The following is a 17841-nucleotide window of genomic DNA, read 5'->3' as shown; positions in this document are numbered from 1 at the left end:
ACTGTGACAGGAATTAGCAGACACATGGGAAGAGGGAAACCTAGCTCTTTGCTCTGAGTTATCTAGCAAAACACCCAAGTTCAAATTAACCCTGCCTGCAGCATATCAAGTGGTAATACTGTTATTAATAAATGCCAGTATTAATAAAGGGGTTAAAGTTTCAATACCTATAGGAAGGTTGTAACAGAAAGGATTTGACAAATGAGAAGGAAAACAACAGGCCAAAATAATAGACCATGGTTAAATAAGCTGAAGGATATTTTGAATACATTTCTGTAATTCAAACGAATGTCCCAATCAAAAGCTAGTCAGTGTGCTGCTTGAGTTCATGTCCTCCAAAAGAACTCTTCCAGGCTCTTCTTTGAACAGTATCTTAGAACAAATATCAGGAAAATGTTAACATTTATATATACTATATAATGTTCTTTCCTGTCTCTTAAACAGGCCTTAGATTAAGCAGTTTAATGAGTTCAAAATAATTACAAGCTCTTTCCTTTTTAGCAGTGAAGCCCAGTATGTTTATGAATTTCATACTGTATATGGCTTTTATTTTTCCTGCTCTCCCACATATGTAAGGAATGTAAATAAAAGTCTCTCTGAGTTCATTCATGTTTAATAAGAGTAGAGAAGTCAAATACTGTAGTTATTGCTAAGCCTTTGTTGCTTCATTTTGTTTTGCCGAAGTTTTAAAGCACTCTAAATCAGTATTGTGACACTTCTGTGTGTGAACAACCTAAGCTTTATTTGCTATGCTGTGTGGATTTTAATTTTTGATCAACTGAAACTGGTAAAGAACATACTTGTTTTGTGTATGTTGGGTGCCTGTTTCCTCAAAGTTTTAAGGCAGTACCTAGAGAGCACAATGGATGTTTCTAGGTTTCTGATGAAGCCATTTGTCATTCTGTTCTGGAAACATGATGCTGGATGGGAAATATTTTCAGTGAGACTCATCACATTTTTTTCTTCTGCTCTAGAAATAGAGCAAAATTTTACATCACTTCGTTCTTCCTTGAGCTTTGGCCCTTTTCTTTAATTCACGAGGTTGCAGGCAGACATAAACTGTCCAGATAAAGAGTTAGACTTAGCCTGGCATATTGGCCAAAGTGATGGCATATTACAGGAAGGCTTGCTGCTGGGAATTGTGATCAAGTTGGCTGTTTTAATTGTAATAAAGGCTGACAAGGAAGAGGATACTGTCCTGTTAAGCATGTTTTCCAGAAGTGCTTTTGGAAACGGCCAGTGGTACTCTTGAGTAGAATGGATATAACAAAAATGTTCCTTAGATAAGTATGAGGATTTAATGCACCCAGATTATACAGTAAATAATTTAGCAAAGAGGAAGAAGGTCAGGGCAGCTGGGAATGAGAGCAGTGTGTTGAGTCCGGGGATTTGGAGCTTACTGATTTTTAAGCCTCTTCTATGAATTGGACATTTAAGCTCTTCCAGACAGACAGCACGTGAGCTTAGCAGCCAAAAAGCACCCTGCCATTATTCTACTGTTTTCATATCACAAAAATTATGTTACAGATATAAGATAGTAGGGAAAAAAACCTAACTTGAGGTTGCAAATAATATTGTATTTTGTAAATTTGATAAACTATGTTTCAGACAGGGCAGTTGAACAATGAAAATTAACTGGAGCTGGTCCTACTTTTGGACACAGTGTTTGTTGCATTTTAACAGTATCTCAATAACTCCTTTTAAATTATTGTTTTGATTTTACTACAAATAATTATATAGTGTTGAAAATGATGAAAATGTATATTGAAATGTTTGAAGTTAGAAACAGAAACATATGATAGTCAGATCCAAAAAGTTAAAAAAAAACGGAATGGAATTAACACTAGAATAAACTTGCAGGAAACACGGTGGCTAGACAGGTAGAAAAGGCCAGTTTTAAATAGTACAGCTGATAATAAGCAGTAGGATTTCAAAATCTGTTATTTTGTTCACCCATTCCATCTTTCATTTAAAAGCTGATGAAATTTTGCAGGATCCTGGGTCACATTTATTTGCCTTCATTCATAATCAAATATTCCTTTAGTTCTGTGGCTAATTATAATCTCTCCTTTGAAAAAATAGTGAAGAAGACTTGTGTAAATATTAGAAAAATTAAATATTAGTATTGAAAGAAGGAAATGTTTAAGAAAGGAGGAATTCTATGAGAAACAGATTTTAAAAAGTTATCAATTTCTTTAGTTTTGCAAGGAAAAAAGCAGAATTATTTTCATCTCTTCCAGACAGTTATATCACCATAAAAGTGACTTTCTTTATATTTTAGATTTGTTAACATGATGATCAGAGAAGTAGCTTGTAATTTAGATAACAATAATAATTAGTAATAATTGCCCAAAATGAGTAGATCCTTTTGTCTTTTTTTTCTAAATGTTAAACTTTTTATATTTAAAATGTATTTATGTATTTATTCAGTCAGCCATGTGTTGTTTCTCTCTGCTAATGTAAGTAATCTGATTTTAGGTTAATTTCCAATTTTCAACTTTATAGCTTGCTTTGGAAAGAGAATAAGCTTTAGAAAATCCAGTGACACTTAAAGACAAGAGGATACATTTGAGAACCGTGTCTTCTGAAATAAATAGGGTGATAGCATATGAGGTAACTAACTCAGGACTTTGTAAGAAATCTGGGACTGACTGCCTATAATGGCAGGGTGGATCAAGCAGCTGTGCATTCCTAGAGCTTTCATTTTGCCAGTGTCTCTATCTAAATCTCTCTTAAACATTTGTACATTATAAATTTAAGCATATGGATGTCTAGGAGAAATTAACCAAGTGCTCTCTGAATAACACTTGATGTTATGTCTTTGAATTAAAAAAAAAAGTAATTGTAAAGAGGAATTACTGTTTAGCGGTTTTGAAATATTCTGCATCTCCGAGCTTGCTTTTTTATTTGAATGATCAAATAATTTATTCATGTCATAAGATTTCCCCAAGTAGGACCTACAGCCATATGTTACATTCGTAGCAAATGGAGGACGTCACTAATTTGAGAAATTTATAACATTCATTAATGTTGCTGATATTATTTAATGAAACGGAAAAATGCTAGCTAGAAAGCGTGCATCCTACAATCTCCTTTATGTAGTTGACTTTTACTTACCTTGTTTAATAAGTTGGGAAGTTGCCAGAAATTAATGCAGCTGGCTTATTATTTATGAATAGAGACTAGTAGGCTTTGTGCTGGGTATTGTCAGCCTCTGCTTCGCTTACTTGCTTTCGGCTGCCATGGAAATGGGGAGAGGGCATGGTATTTGGGATGGGAATTTAGTACAGGAGGATTAGTCAAAAAGGGAGTTTGGTTCTCACCATCTTCTGCGCATGCTGGTGGCCGATGTTTGGACCTGGTCAAGGTCAACCGTCCTGCATACCAACCTGATGATGCTTCTTGGAGATGCAACCCACATGACACCTAAGGGAGTTGCAGATTGGGTAATGGGGTGGGGGTTGTTGGAGGGAGGGGGCTGGGCAAATGTTTAATATGTATGATTTCGCACTTTTCTGCCTCAGACCTTGCTTTACTTCGCTGCTATCTATTCATAGCCAGTAAAAGTACTTTTAATTCCACAAACAATGGAGTTGAGCGGTTTCTTTCTTGGTTATTGAGGGAGGCACACCTGACAGGTAGAACTTTCAAAGTTTTATGCATTTGTTTACAATGGTTAGAAATTTGTAAATGGGATTGCTCAAATTGAAGCTCTCTATAAATCTTAACTATGAAATGATACATCCAAAAAGGCACTTCCCCCTTTTTTTGGCATTGATGCTGAAAACTAAAGCAAGGTATTCTCTGACATAAACATGAGTTGAAAATAGCACACACAAATCTTAGTTGACAAGTTCTCATATCCAGATGAGTATAAATGCACTGTAACAACCCAGACACATAGAGATAAACCACATTTACATACCATTCAAAAGAGATAATTGAAATGCTAAGAAAGAAACAAAAAGGACCAGAACACATCCTCTCCAGCAAACATTATCCAGATATGCAGGAATTAACATGAGAAGCAGAAAACAATGTCCTAATCTAATCTAACCTAAACTAACCTAAATTACCAAGGAGAACACTGGCTGGGCAACCCACTATAAATAAACAGGGAACAAACCCCACATTCACTTGCACTGATAATGTTACCTAGTCAAATAATGAAATGTCCAAGCAAATAATGAAGGTCAGAGATCACCAAGGCTTCCAAGATCTCATACATTAGTCATAGAAGACCTGAAGATCTATTCAGGTCTTCCATGACTAATAAATGAGATTTAAAATATGTGAAAAATCTGTCTTTGTGATGACATTGATAGCAATAACACTTAGACATATACCGCTTTACAGGGCTCTGTTAACCCTCTTTAAGCGGTTGCCCCCAACAATTTGGGTCCTCATTTTACCCCACCTTGGAAGGATGGAAGGCTGAGTCAACCTTGAGCCTGATGAGATTTGAACTGCCAAATTGCAGGCAGCCAACAGGTAGCAGAAGTAGCCCGCAGTACTGCACTCTAACCACTGCACCACCATGGCTTATGATACGTGTAGTTACAACCCAGGGATTTCTTTTGAAGGATTCAGTCAGAGAAAAATATAGCACATTTAATATATGTTTATATGTATTTTTCTGAAAATGACTCAGTTGTTAGCCTAGCAACTTATTTCTAAGCACCTGTTATGTTTTCTAGTAAATAAGTATTTCTTGTACTTGTTTCTTTCTTATTGAATAAGTTACTTTTTTCAGTCTCACAGCTTTGCACTTGTAATATACCATGAAAATAATTTTCAGAAAATATCCAAGATACCATATAAACTTATGCTATGTATATAGAGGCCAAATAATTGAAATCCACATGTTTTTCTCTGTTTTCTTTCTAAAAATCATTTCAGTGTTCTTTAAAGGTACTGTATGTTAGAAAAACACAATTTTTTAAAAGCCTCTTATTTGTTAAGTAGAAAATGAAAGATTGTGCATAATTTTTATCCCTTTGTTTTATGTACCAATTGCAGTATCATAATGCTTCCATAGACTTCATTTTAGAAACTTTGACTAAAGAGCTGAACTAGAAGTCTGCTACCAGTTGGCGCTATGTGCGCATGCGTGCCGTTCGCCCAAAATGGTAGTAAAAAATGCTACCAGTTTGGGCAAACCAGTAATTAATTGTGCAGCACAGCTGATCATCGTACAGCTGATCGTCGGAGCTACCGGTTTGGGTAAACCAGTGGCATTTTTTTTACTACTGGTTTGGGTGAACCGGTAGCATTTCACCCCCGAGCTGAACACTAAAGATAATCGTTGCAATTTACAGCAGTGAACATCTGACTTCGGTCTAATGACTTTTTAGAGAAGAGAAAAACAAAAGTGGTTCTATAACTTTCTGTTATAAGTCACAGCTATATGACAGAAACTTAGTAAGTTTCAAAGAGCTCTGGTGTACTGTAGTTTCAAACATTTAATCCCCCAGGTGTTATTATGAATGTCTGTGTTAATAAGATTTCTTTTCTGTTTTCAAGACATGGGTGAAAATTTAAATGTTCCTATGTATATAACTTCTACTGCCCAAATGCATAATAAGAAAACAGCATTTTATTTTTTGAAGTTTACTGTAAAAATTAAGTAAAAATAAAATAACTTTTTTAATAATGTGGTTTTACTTTGCTTTGGGTCAAAACAGCTGAGAACCTGGTAAAATATTTTATTTATTTTTGAAACTACAAAAGAATATTTCTAAAATAGTATATGAAATAGAACAAACACTGTTGCATATAACATTCTACTTTAGGAGTTAATTTAATAGCAATAGCAATAGCAGTAGACTTATATACCGCTTCATAGGCCTTTCAGGCCTCTCTAAGCGGTTTACAGAGAGTCAGCATATTGCCCCCAACAATCTGGGTCCTCATTTTACCCACCTCGGAAGGATGGAAGGCTGAGTCAACCCTGAGCCGGTGAGATTTGAACCGCTGACCTGCTGATCTAGCAGTAGCCTGCAGTGCTGCATTTAACCACTGCGCCACCTTGGCTCTTGGCTCTTTAAAAGCTCTCTGATGAGATTAGTGTCTATCTGATGTAAATTTATCAATTAAATTTAAGCTTAGTCATGCTGAAGTTTTCTCTAACAAATTTCCATCTAAAGCCTAGGATTTGATATTGTTGTAACACTTAATACAATTCAGCAGTCCATCAATATTCAAAGCAGCCATCTTGGAAAAAGCAGACAATAAGTTAAGATAAAAGTAAAATAAAATTAGTCATAGTTGTTGGGATTTAAAGAAGACTCAAAATTTAATTCATATGTTTCTCTCTTTTTTTAAAGGTAATCAAATGGATAATACTATGAAAGATATTACAGATGAATTCAGTCTGCGAGATACAATAAGCATTGGATCAACAGATTCATTTGTTTCAGCTGCTGAGGTATACTGAATAAGCTGTCTTACTGTGTTAATTATTATGCACTTGAGGTACTCAATGATGGTCTTTAATTAAATCTCCTAGAACAAAATGTCTTGACAAATGTATACAGATTCACAGATATATAAAGATTAAATGTAATTCTATGACATTTAAACATTACAAATACACATAACAATTTCTTTTCCATTCAGACTGCCTGGGCAACTACCTGCAGTTGCCTTGGCAAGATTTTTTTCAGAATTTGTTTGCCATTGCCTCCTTCCTAAGGCTGAGACAGCTGTGAAAGTGACTGGCTCAAGGTCATCCAGCTGGTTTTATGCCTAAGGTGGGACTAGAACTCATGGTCTCATCATGCCTTCTACCCTGATGCTGTAAGCAACACTCAAACTGGTTCATAACAATTATGAATACATAACATAAAACATAACAGTTAAGAACACATACAATGAAATATTCACAGATGCATGACTAGAATGCTTCTTCACATGCTTTCCATGTAGAAAAGCATATGTCTGTGACTACAGTGGCAGAATATGAAAATTTCCATAAATTCATGAGAAAGATGCCTAATGAATTCTAGTGGTCATTTTTTTCAATAAAAACATTGCAAGAAAAATGATGGTTTTGAAGTTCTCTGATGGTCATGTTTTTGGAATTGTAATGTTCATTTCCCAGAAAAACACATTTAATCTGGAACATATGTAAATTAGATTTCATTTTGTCATTTATTTTTCAATTTAACAGCAATTTCAAGGTTACTAGATTATTGAGAAAGGTGACTTTAAAGGACAGTGTTAATTACAGTATTAATTGCTCATCTTAGGCCAATTATATTGTTCCATAAACATTGGTTAAAATCCTGTTTGTAGAAGTAAGTCAAATACATATTATTGTACTTTTAATGTCAAAAAATTAATATTCTCCCCGTTAAAGTGACTTGTAAACTACTAGCTACTGGAGAATAATACCATCTAACCCAGGTAAGTAGGTCTCCATATTGAGCAGATACAATATTATATGAAAGCTCTGCGTTGGATGGCAATGAGCTATTAAAGCTGGGTCCAGGAAGTTATTCTTCATTTATAAATCTAGCCCTAAACCAGGTTATCTGGGAAACTGCTCTCTTCTATAGGACCACCTATTTATTATGTTCTTCAAATGTTGTTAGTATAGTTTGATAATATGCATATAATAGTGATGTGGCAGAAGACATTCACTTTGGAGTGCTTTCAATGCTGAATGGGAGATTTGCCATTATGAAGGGCTTCTAATCAAGCAATTATTCATCTAGCTATGTTTGACCACCAAATTGCAAAGTTTAATAATGATTGTAATGTTTTATGGTTTGGACTTTTATTGCTAGATTTTATTATGTTTTATTGCATTCCATTCTTTTCCTAGAATTTGCTTTGGGAATTCATTCAATAAAAGTCTTTGATACTTTACTTTATAACAAAAGAATCCCCTCTCCAGTTATTCAGTTAATGATACAAAATAATATTTTTTTTACTTTCCTGTTTCTTTGCCTCATCCCTTCTTACAGACTACTTAAGTCATTTATATTACTTTGGAGTTTTGAGATATATATGCGTAAATTAATATCTAATTCTTTTCGGCATTTATCGCGGCTAGATATCCCTATTTTGCGGGGCCAACAAAGCTATTTTTGCTGTCCAAGAATGTAATTTTCTGCCTTAATATACTGTGGATATTTATTTCCCTATTCTTAATTTCTCTTTATTCTGCTGTTTTTACAAAGTACCATATCTATGTCTGATCCATGTGTTATTCTAGCTTTTCTTTTACATATTTGATTTTCATAATCTGCAATGTAAAGTGATATTAAAAAGCAGGTGCCTTTCAAAAGACTACAAAGGTGTTATGACTCTGAAAGTAACTTGGTAATAAAACGATTTTATTTTAGCTTACAGAACACAAAGAGAGCCGAAACTATTACCACATGGATTCACTTTGCCACTGCCCATTATATGAAGAAGCTTTGCGCATGGCAGAAGAAGGAAAGATTTATTCACGTGTCTTAAGGTAAATGTCTTTACATTTCTAAAAATCTTTATGGCAGAATTTCTAAAACGTTGTCAGAACTTACATTGATTGTTTTGAAATATGTCTAAATCAAAGGGCCAGTCAGTGATTATCTTTGAAATATTCTTTATTTTGTGCATAGGACTGAAATGTTGGAATGTTTGGGAGACAGTGACTTCCTTGCTAAGCTCCACTGTATACGGCAAGCTTTTCAGGTAGAACTCCATGAGACACATTTTAACTCATCTTTGTGCTACTTTTGGCGTATCTGTATTAAATTATTACATAGAGGAGATTTGTAATCAGGACCAAACAAGTTACATAATCAATGTTATGTAGCTTTTACAAGGTACAGGTAGTCCTTGTTTTATAATTGGCTGCTTAGCAACTATTTAAAGTTTACAAAGTTTATCCAAAGTTTATTCAACGTGTGCCCCCCTTCCCATGCATGCACGCGCATCTCCTGCATGCGCCCCACCCCCTGCGCATGCTTGGCAGAGAGCCGAAAACCAGCTGGCCATTGGGAAGCTTGCGCGGCGGAACTGAGCTGGGGTGACAGTTCGCAAGCCCACAAAGAGGGTTCTGCATGCCATCTGTGGCAGGCGTGCCATAGGTTCACCATCACGGGCTTAGGGCATTGTGTGAACACAGCTAGAGATTCCATTCCCCTTCTTGATAAAGCAACTTTACTCAAGAAGAAGATATTTAGTGAAATTTATCTTTGAGTAATAGGGCCCAAAACGTAGATGGATTTGTGCATTTGGTTTCAATTTTGAGTTCTAACGTTTCACTCATTAATGGTTTCTTTTTTTAAAAAACAGGTCATTCTTTCAGACTCTGCAAATCGAATATTTCTTGCTGAAAGTGGCAGAAGAATTTTATGTGCTTTAATTTTGAGAGCAAGAAAGGTAAACCTTTTTTGTTTTAATAAGTGTATTGTAACAGGCTTGACCATTTAATGCCCTTATTACATGAGTTAAGAAACAACTATTCCTATTTTGGAGAAGTAGTATTCTCATTTTAAAATTATAAATTTGGTCTACATATGGCAGTGATTGTTCATAAGAGTTTATAGCTATATGTTTTATATTTCCCAAATGTATTGTTTTACGTGTCATTTTATAAAACATGTATGCAAACTCAGATATCACAATATAGTATGCCTTAATATAGTATGCCTTATACATGGTGGCTCAGTGGCTAAGACACTGAGTTCTTAGGTCAGCAGTTCGGCGGTTCGAATCCCTAGTGCCGTGTAACGGAGTGAGCTTCCCTTACTTGTCCCATCTTTTGCCAACCTAGCAGTTCGAAAGCATGTAAAAATGAAAGTAGAAAAATAGGGACCACTTTGGTGGGAAGATAACTGCGTTCCGTGCTCCTTCGGTGTTTAGTCATGCTGGCCACAATGACCACTGGCACGTCTTTGGACAGCACTGGCTCTTCAGCTTTGAAACTGAGATGAGCACTGCCCCCTAGAGTCAGGAACGACTAGGATAGGATAGGATAGAATTCTTTATTGGCCAAGTGTGATTGGACACATAAAGAATTTGTTTTTGGTGCATATGTTCTCCGTGTACATAAAAAGACAAGATACATTCATCAAGAATCATAAGGTACAGCACTTAATGATAGTCATAGGGTGCAAATAAGCAATCAGGAAACAATCAATATAAACCGTAAGGATACAAGCAACAAAGTTACATACCATTATAAGTGGGAGGAGATGGGTGATAGGAACAATGAGAAGACTAATAGGAATAGTAATGCAGCCTTAGTGAATAGTTTGACAGTGGTAAGGAATTATTTGTTTAACAGAATGAGGGCGTTCGGGAAAAAACTGTTCTTGTGTTTAGTTCTCTTGGTGTGCAGTGCTCTATAGCATTGTTTTGAGGGTAGGAGTTGAAACAATTTATGTCCAGGATGCAAGAGGTTTAGCACATATGTGCGAGGGGAACTTTTACCTTTACTTTATAGTGGAGATACTTTTTTATTTCTAGATTACCCTTTGATTTACAAATTAACAGTGATGTCAATTTTAAGGCAAGGATGACAGAATCCATATAATGTGCAAGTTATTTCTTCAGTTTTCTGTTTTTCTTTACAGAACCCAAAGAAATTTGAGGAAGTATTTGATGAAATGATCTCTTTTTTAGAACAAGCGGATCAATGGATTCATACTAAAATGGAGTTGGCTGCTTATGGGGTATGCTTTCAATTAAGGTTTTTAGCTTTTTTTTTCTTTTTTGGCCCTAGATAGCTATAATTTCCTTACTGAAATTTATTTTGTTTATATTTCAAGAACTGTGTTATTTTTATCTAGTTTATTTATTATTTTACATTTACCAAGTTTGAATAAACAATTTGTTTAAAATATCGCTAGGATTTTTATTGTAATTTATAGCATGAGTTGTTAATGATTTTTCTTTTCTATACATGTGCTCAGTACCTTTTTAAAATTTGATCCTCATGTAGGTGAAACATTTAAACTTTTATGATGTTGTTTTGGACTTCATATTAATGGATTCTTTTGAAGACTTAGAGAACCCACCCATGTCTATACAGAATATAGTTAATAACCACTGGTTGAACTCCTCCTTCAAAGAAACTGTAAGTCCATATTTGTTTCATTCCATGCTTCGATAGTAGCGTTAACTGGCAGAAGATACCAATTACAGATATTGACGTCAGGCTGGGACACAGTTTGTAGAGCGAAGTATTTTTCAACTTTTAAAAGTATGGATAAGAGGCAGTCTCTGTAGAGTATAAAGCACTTTAAGCAGAGTGAATAGGATGATGGTACTCCGGTGAGAAAGAAAGTGAGATATGATTCTCTTGGATCCACCGAGAAAAAGGGTTGTGGTGTATTGGTTCCAAGTAAGATGAGTCATACTTTAAATGAAAGCTTATTATAGAACTTTCCTTTTTTTATGTAATGTTTTCAAAATTGCTATGGTTATGTTTTCTTAGTTGATTTAAGTCTCTGATTTTTTTTCATAATTTTTAGACCATATTTTATAGTAACATCCAAGTATGAAGGAGTATAAAATTCAATAATTTGATGTGCTACATGTGAAGAAATGCCATTAAACATCTTACATAATGGTCTAAATAACTGTTTCTCTTCTACTTTTTGTTATGCTCCAGGTCAGTTAATATGTCCCTTGTTCGTGATTTACGTGTGTTAGGATATATGTAAAACCAACACCAGAACTGTGTATAATCAGCCTTTCCCTATACTCTAGTCAACATCAGATCAGGTTAAAGGGTTGGGTTAGGGATAGAGTTAGGCAGGTTAAGCACCCACCCAATCACCTGTGGCTGATGGAGAGGATCTTAAATTTGATGCTGTAGCAATATTTTCATTAGGTATAGATCAGTGATGGATGCTATGTAGTGATATTTGAGAATGGCCTTGGGAGAAAGAGCAAAGAAACACAGCCAAGAGAATAGTCAGTTAAAAGACAACTGAACCTGCAGCAGGAATGTGGACAGGGCATTTCAATAAAGAAGAATTAGCTCATCTGGTCCTGTTCTTTGTCTGGTCTAACTTATAAGGCTGGCATGTTACTACCTTCATGGCAGCCATGGCCCTCTCTCTCTCTCTCTATGTAAATACATACATACATACATACATACATACATACATACACACATACATACACACACACACACACACACACACACACACACATATACGTGATGTTTTTTTCCTGATAAATAAATAAAATCCTTTTAGATTTCATTAAGTTCACTATTGAACCTATTCAGTAGGAGTGATGAAATGAAAAATAATTTTTATTCTTCAGCCATCTTCACTTCTCTTAACATTGTTGCTGTTTTGGGTTTTAGCTCAAAGAGAAGAGCTGCTAGAATTTTTGTAGCATATTGTGACATGTTTGCAAGACATATTTGATAACATAATTGTTTACAGGCCCTATAGCTTAGATTCCACAATACATACAGTACATTATTGCATGTTGCAGTTTTAAGGGATCAAAAATAAGGACAATTTGTCTGGTATTTTGTTGCTCTGCACTTTGCCTATCCCAGTTTATTATAGCTAGGCAAAGTACGATTAGTGAGTCTGTGAGATCATAGACTCCTATTTAAGAGAAAGAATATTGCAATTCTATTAAGGAATATAGTAGTGTCATTTTTTTTAGCAGAGCCATCATCAGATGTAGATGATCATACTGTAATAATTATAGACCGTTGGTTAGCATTTCTTTTCTTGGCAAAGAGCTTGAATATTTTGTAGTTCCTTAGAATTCTTTCTTATCCCTTATGCTATTTATTATTTCCCCAAAAGTAATTAGTTGAAATTACTGGGAGATTTACACATTAGTATTACAGGTGGTCCTCAATTTACGACCACAATTGAGCCCAAAATTTATGTTGCTAAGCAAAACATTTGTTAAGTGAATTTTTCCCCATTTTACGACTGTTCTTGCCACAGTTGTTAAGTGAATCACTGCAACTGTTAAGTTGGTAACATGGTTGTTAAGTGAACCTGGTTTCCCCATTGACTTTGCTTTTCAGAAGTTCGCAAAAGGTGATCATATGAACCTGGCATGCTGCAACCATCATAAATGTGAGACAGCTGAGAAGCATTTTAATTTTGATTATGTGACCATGGAGATAATGTAATGGTTGTAAGTGTGAATAATGGCCATAAATCACTTTTTTCAGTGCCGTTGTAATGGTTGCTAAATGAACTGCTGTAAGTCGAGAACTACCTGTATTGACGTATGGATGATATATTTCACATTCATAGATTGAAAGCATTTCGTAGTCCCTTTTTTTTCATTAGGGGTACAACTTTCTGCTTTTTAGCCTACTGGTTGGTATTCCAGCAACAAATCCACATGGATAGAGATTACTTGGCTTCAGTGATCCATCCTTTAATACGTCTCACTTCATTTTTTACAAAGCATTGTACACGAGGCTCCCCTTTGGAGATTGTCCACAAACTGCAGATGAACAAGTCGTGGCATCAGGAACTGTGACTGGAACTTGATGTTCCAGTCACAGTGAATCATCATTGGCATTTGGCCATTTCTGGATCCAATTCTAAATTCTGTTTTTAAATCCTTCGCAGCATCTTCATACATATACCTGAGTTCTAATAGCAGAGGTCCAAAGGCTGTAATGTACTAACAAAATGGAAATTAATTTCAAAAAATATGCCATATGTTAGATTGGGTTAGAATTTGAGTTTCTCTAGCTGTGAATTTTGTTTCCATTTCTTAATCTGGAGTATATTTCTTTCCCTCTCAGATTCCTCTTCATCTGTCTTGGAAGCAAGTCTGACCTGCCATTGTTATCCATTCATTCCTTTCTGTGCCAATCCAGCATTCAGGGTGCTGGATCAGTACAGAATCCAACTTACTCATTGTTATTTCCTTTTTGTCTTTCTTCTTTTTCAGAGATATATGTGCACCTTTTCTTTCTCCTCACTTTGACTTCTACTCTTCAGTTCTTTCTGTGTTATTTGTATTGAATCTAATTTCTCTGCAGTTGACAGAGTTGTGAGCTTCACCATATTGCTCCAATTCCAGGAAGAGGAACAATAAATATGCCATATATTTTCTTCCTTGCCTATTTCATTTGATCAGTCTGGCTAAGATCTAGTAAAAAAAAAAAGTGAGACAATGGCTATTTGGAATTCTCTGAGAGGAAGTCATACATCTTCTAGTCTGCAAGCTTTCATTCTGTTTTGAATAGTTTTACTTTCTTTTATTATATATTTTGTTTATGTCTGAACTGGTTTTGGCCAGTCTCATTTTACTTCCTAGTACTTAGAATGTTGTAGTACATTCCATTAAAATTCTGCTACATCCTACGGGAAGTAAAAGTCTAGATTTGCCATCTGTATATTGTATGATTCCAGTCCTTATTAGGACAAAACTGCTTAGCTTTATCAAAAACTATTCAAGCTATGCTTTTTCTTAGAATAGGATTTTTTTTTACAATGCAGTCAAAACAAAAGAATTTGGTTATACTTTTTATGGTTACAGATAGTCCTTGTTCTGAAACATGGTGTCATATAAATATGCAGCTTTCTTTAAACACTAAGATTGATAAAATATTTTCACAAATTTTAACATACATTTGAAAAGATATTTCCAAAAGAATGTTTTTCTAAATAAAAAAATAGCACAGCATGATTGGGTATCTGCAGTTGGAAGAGCTAAGATTGCTCTAAATAAGCATTATTAATTCTATCAGTATTGATAAGTTAATGCTGATAAAAAGAATGAGTTTAACAAGAAGCAAATTATGTACAAACTGTGCAACATTTTAATTAAATTAAAAGAAATTAAAGAACAAAGTTTCTAATCTTTTATATATAATAAGACAGATGTATTTGGGCATGTTCTTTATAGTACATAGTTCAGAAACCATTATTCCTGTTTGGCACACTGAAACTTTCTGTGGAATTGGAAAAGTGGCATTAGAATAGATGCACTTCGCCACTTGGACCATACTTCTTTTAACCAGCCTTCTGTTTTTTTAAATGCTTAGCTCTAGATGCTGCAAAATACTGCATTAGGAGGTAGCAAGCAGGGGATATTTCCCCAACAAAAATTATGGTGGTACCAGAAGAGATAATAAATAACTATTGCATAGTTGTAATATTGCATTGATATTGTCTTGCTTAATGTCTCCTAGTGGCAAAGGAAAATAATATTTCTTTGCAAAAACCTGCCAGCTCTTTTGAATATATCAGAGTTTCATTTTCCTACAATCCCCAAACAGAAATTATTTGAGGCATTGCAAATATAGTAATATAAGCCTGAGATCACTGCTTGGGTCCTTATTTCTGTTTGTACTATTTTGTTTTGTTCTTTATTGTACAAAAGCTCTTTAAAATACTTATTATAGAGATATACTTTTTTCCATGGTTGAATTGAGTACCTTTAGTTTTCTTCTTGCTTTTATTTTATCTTGTTTTTTCTTAAATAATGTGCAATATTAATTCATTTAGAGTATAGAACATGAAATAATATGGTTTAAAGGGACCTTGGAGGTCTTCTATCATTCCAGACAAATGAAAACCTCTTATGATGGAGTATATTTATCATATATATTCTTCTGGTTTCCCATAATAAGAGATATTGGGAAACTTGTCAAACAAATATTTCCTGGATTGGTGTTGTTTAATTTATGTTTGGGAAAAAAAGTGTTCTGAGGAAAGTATTTAAAATAGATCTGTGCAGTAGAATTAAATGTGTGGATAGGAAAAATTAAGAACTAATGTAAACAAATCTAATATTACAGATTAAAAAAATGCTGCTCAGGGTGCATTGCATTATTTTCTCCTTTTTAAGTGCTGCTCATGTGCCAATGTGCATTCTTTTCCGTAGAATATAATTGATGTGATTCTATTGCATAAATACCATGGATTTTTCCTGTCCAATGGTGATTGAAAGGGATGTGTGAAAGAGCCATGTGATTATCTTTTCCCGTGTACCAGCAGTACTCAAACAAATAATGAAAATCTCTGCACGCATGTTAATTGAGGCAGGCTGATTGCTGATTAACATGCACAACGCCATAATATCCCAATCTTATGACTTCTTAATCATGGTTGATGTGTTTTTTATAAAGTTAAGCACAAACCCAGTTCTGCTCATTGTAACTAGAATTTCAAACCAATAAGTAATCTGGATTTCAAATTTTGATTGCTGCCCATTGGAAATGACTAGCCCCAGATACAGATAACAATGAAGAAAGATAAAGGAAAGTCATTGTTGTTAAAGAACCATGTTACACGTTGGAAAGATGAATGCATTCCAGTTAGCTAACCAGAATGACTATAAATGATTATATTGGATCTATTATTATCAGATTATAAATGTTTGCTGCTATCACAACAATACAGATAGTTAATCACCAACTTACATTAACTTTTAGAAAAATGCCAAGCTGCATGGAGAGAACAGGGAAAATGAGATGCAAATCCCATATTTTGAGCAATAAATAATGTACATTTTGTAAAATTATTTAAGTTTATATTATGGCAAATTCAATATATTTTAAAGACATTAAATTGTTTTATATTTTAGCTGTTATTTCTAAATATGCAATGGTTCATGCTTGCAAGTAAATAAACAAAAATAAATTATTTTACTTAGGCTGTGGCTTCAAGTTGTTGGTCAGTCCTGAAGCAAAAAAAGCAACAAATGAAAGTAAGTAGCCTGACATTTTACATTAGATGACATCTGTGCAATGCTATACATTTGTTTTGCAATGCCAATTGCTAATTTAAGACGATCAGTACATTATTTAGCATTATTTTTGTATAGCTATAGAAGTTGGTAAAGCATTGACTTCAGAACTATGAACAGAGATAGTAGTGCATGTTCTTGAACCATTTTTAATATAATTTCTCAAATCTGAAGTTACAGTTGAATTATAGGCAAAATAATAATCTCAATAGTCTCTCCAAAACTATCAAGAAACAACAAACATAATTAGTGTTTGGTAAAGAGATTACCGGGGCTCTAGACTACATCAGAAAGTGTTTTTTTAACCACAGAAGGAGGAAGTGGCATAGTCTCTTCATGGACATGTCGTTTGGCCACCAGGAGATGATTTTAAATTTATAAGAGTTGTAGGTTTAAAAATGTCACAATAATTTATACTCAAGATGCTAGGGCACTAATAGCTAACCTTTTATGGATTGTGCGCCAAAGGTGCGGGGAGCGCAGGAGGGTTGTGTGCGGACGTGCCACACCCATAATGCTTTGTGCATGACCCCAGGAGGGGGACCAGCACTCCCCCCTGCTTTTGGCATACTTTTTTTTTTGCCCTCCACAGGCTCCAGAGGCTTTCTAGGAGCCTGGGGAGGGTGAAAACAGCCTCCCCCGCCCCCTCTGAAGCCTCCGGAACAGTGACTTCCGGGCTGCCCATAGGGCCGTTTTTCTCCCCCTGAAGGCTTCAGGGAAGACAAACAGACAAACCGGAAGTCACCTTTCGCGAACTTCTGGGTGGCCCATACGGCCGCTTTTCGCCCTCCGGAGGTTTCAGGCGGAGCGTGAAAAACAACCCAACATGCAAACCAGACGTCCATTCCCGAACTTCCGGTTTGTGTGTTGGGTGGTTTTTTGCCCTTTTTGCCCTGCCTTAAGGGAAGCCTCCGGAGGGAGAAAAACGGCCAAAAAAGAAGGCTAAAGTCAGCTGGCCAGCACACGCAGGCATGTTGGAGTTGACAGGGCAACACTTGGCGTGCCCCAACAAATGGCTCCGCATGCCACCTGTGGAATAGGTTCGCTATCAAGGTGCTAGGGTATTGTTAGATTTTGGATTGAATGAAATGACACAGTGATCTTCAACTAAAGCTCTTTATTACAAGTCAATGGTAACAC

The 17841-nt window shown here is 35.2% G+C and overlaps 1 protein-coding gene across 1 annotated transcript in view; it reads left to right on the top strand.

Annotated features, from left to right (window-relative positions):
- MIGA1 (mitoguardin 1) overlaps positions 1-17841 on the top strand; it is a 38027-nt gene that overhangs the window by 18702 nt on the left and 1484 nt on the right. Inside the window, exons 9-15 of the mRNA XM_014069415.2 lie at positions 6327-6427; positions 8352-8470; positions 8613-8685; positions 9292-9378; positions 10575-10673; positions 10943-11077; positions 16609-16662. Of these exons, the coding sequence (XP_013924890.2) occupies positions 6327-6427; positions 8352-8470; positions 8613-8685; positions 9292-9378; positions 10575-10673; positions 10943-11077; positions 16609-16662 (668 nt within the window). The remainder of the gene's footprint in view (positions 1-6326; positions 6428-8351; positions 8471-8612; positions 8686-9291; positions 9379-10574; positions 10674-10942; positions 11078-16608; positions 16663-17841) is intronic.

Source organism: Thamnophis sirtalis, unplaced genomic scaffold (genome assembly GCF_051295495.1).
Source record: "Thamnophis sirtalis isolate CommonGarterSnake01/CBP01778 unplaced genomic scaffold, rThaSir2_p1.2 scaffold_7, whole genome shotgun sequence".
Taxonomy (NCBI): domain Eukaryota; kingdom Metazoa; phylum Chordata; class Lepidosauria; order Squamata; family Natricidae; genus Thamnophis; species Thamnophis sirtalis.
This window is presented reverse-complemented; position numbering and strand designations above follow the sequence as displayed.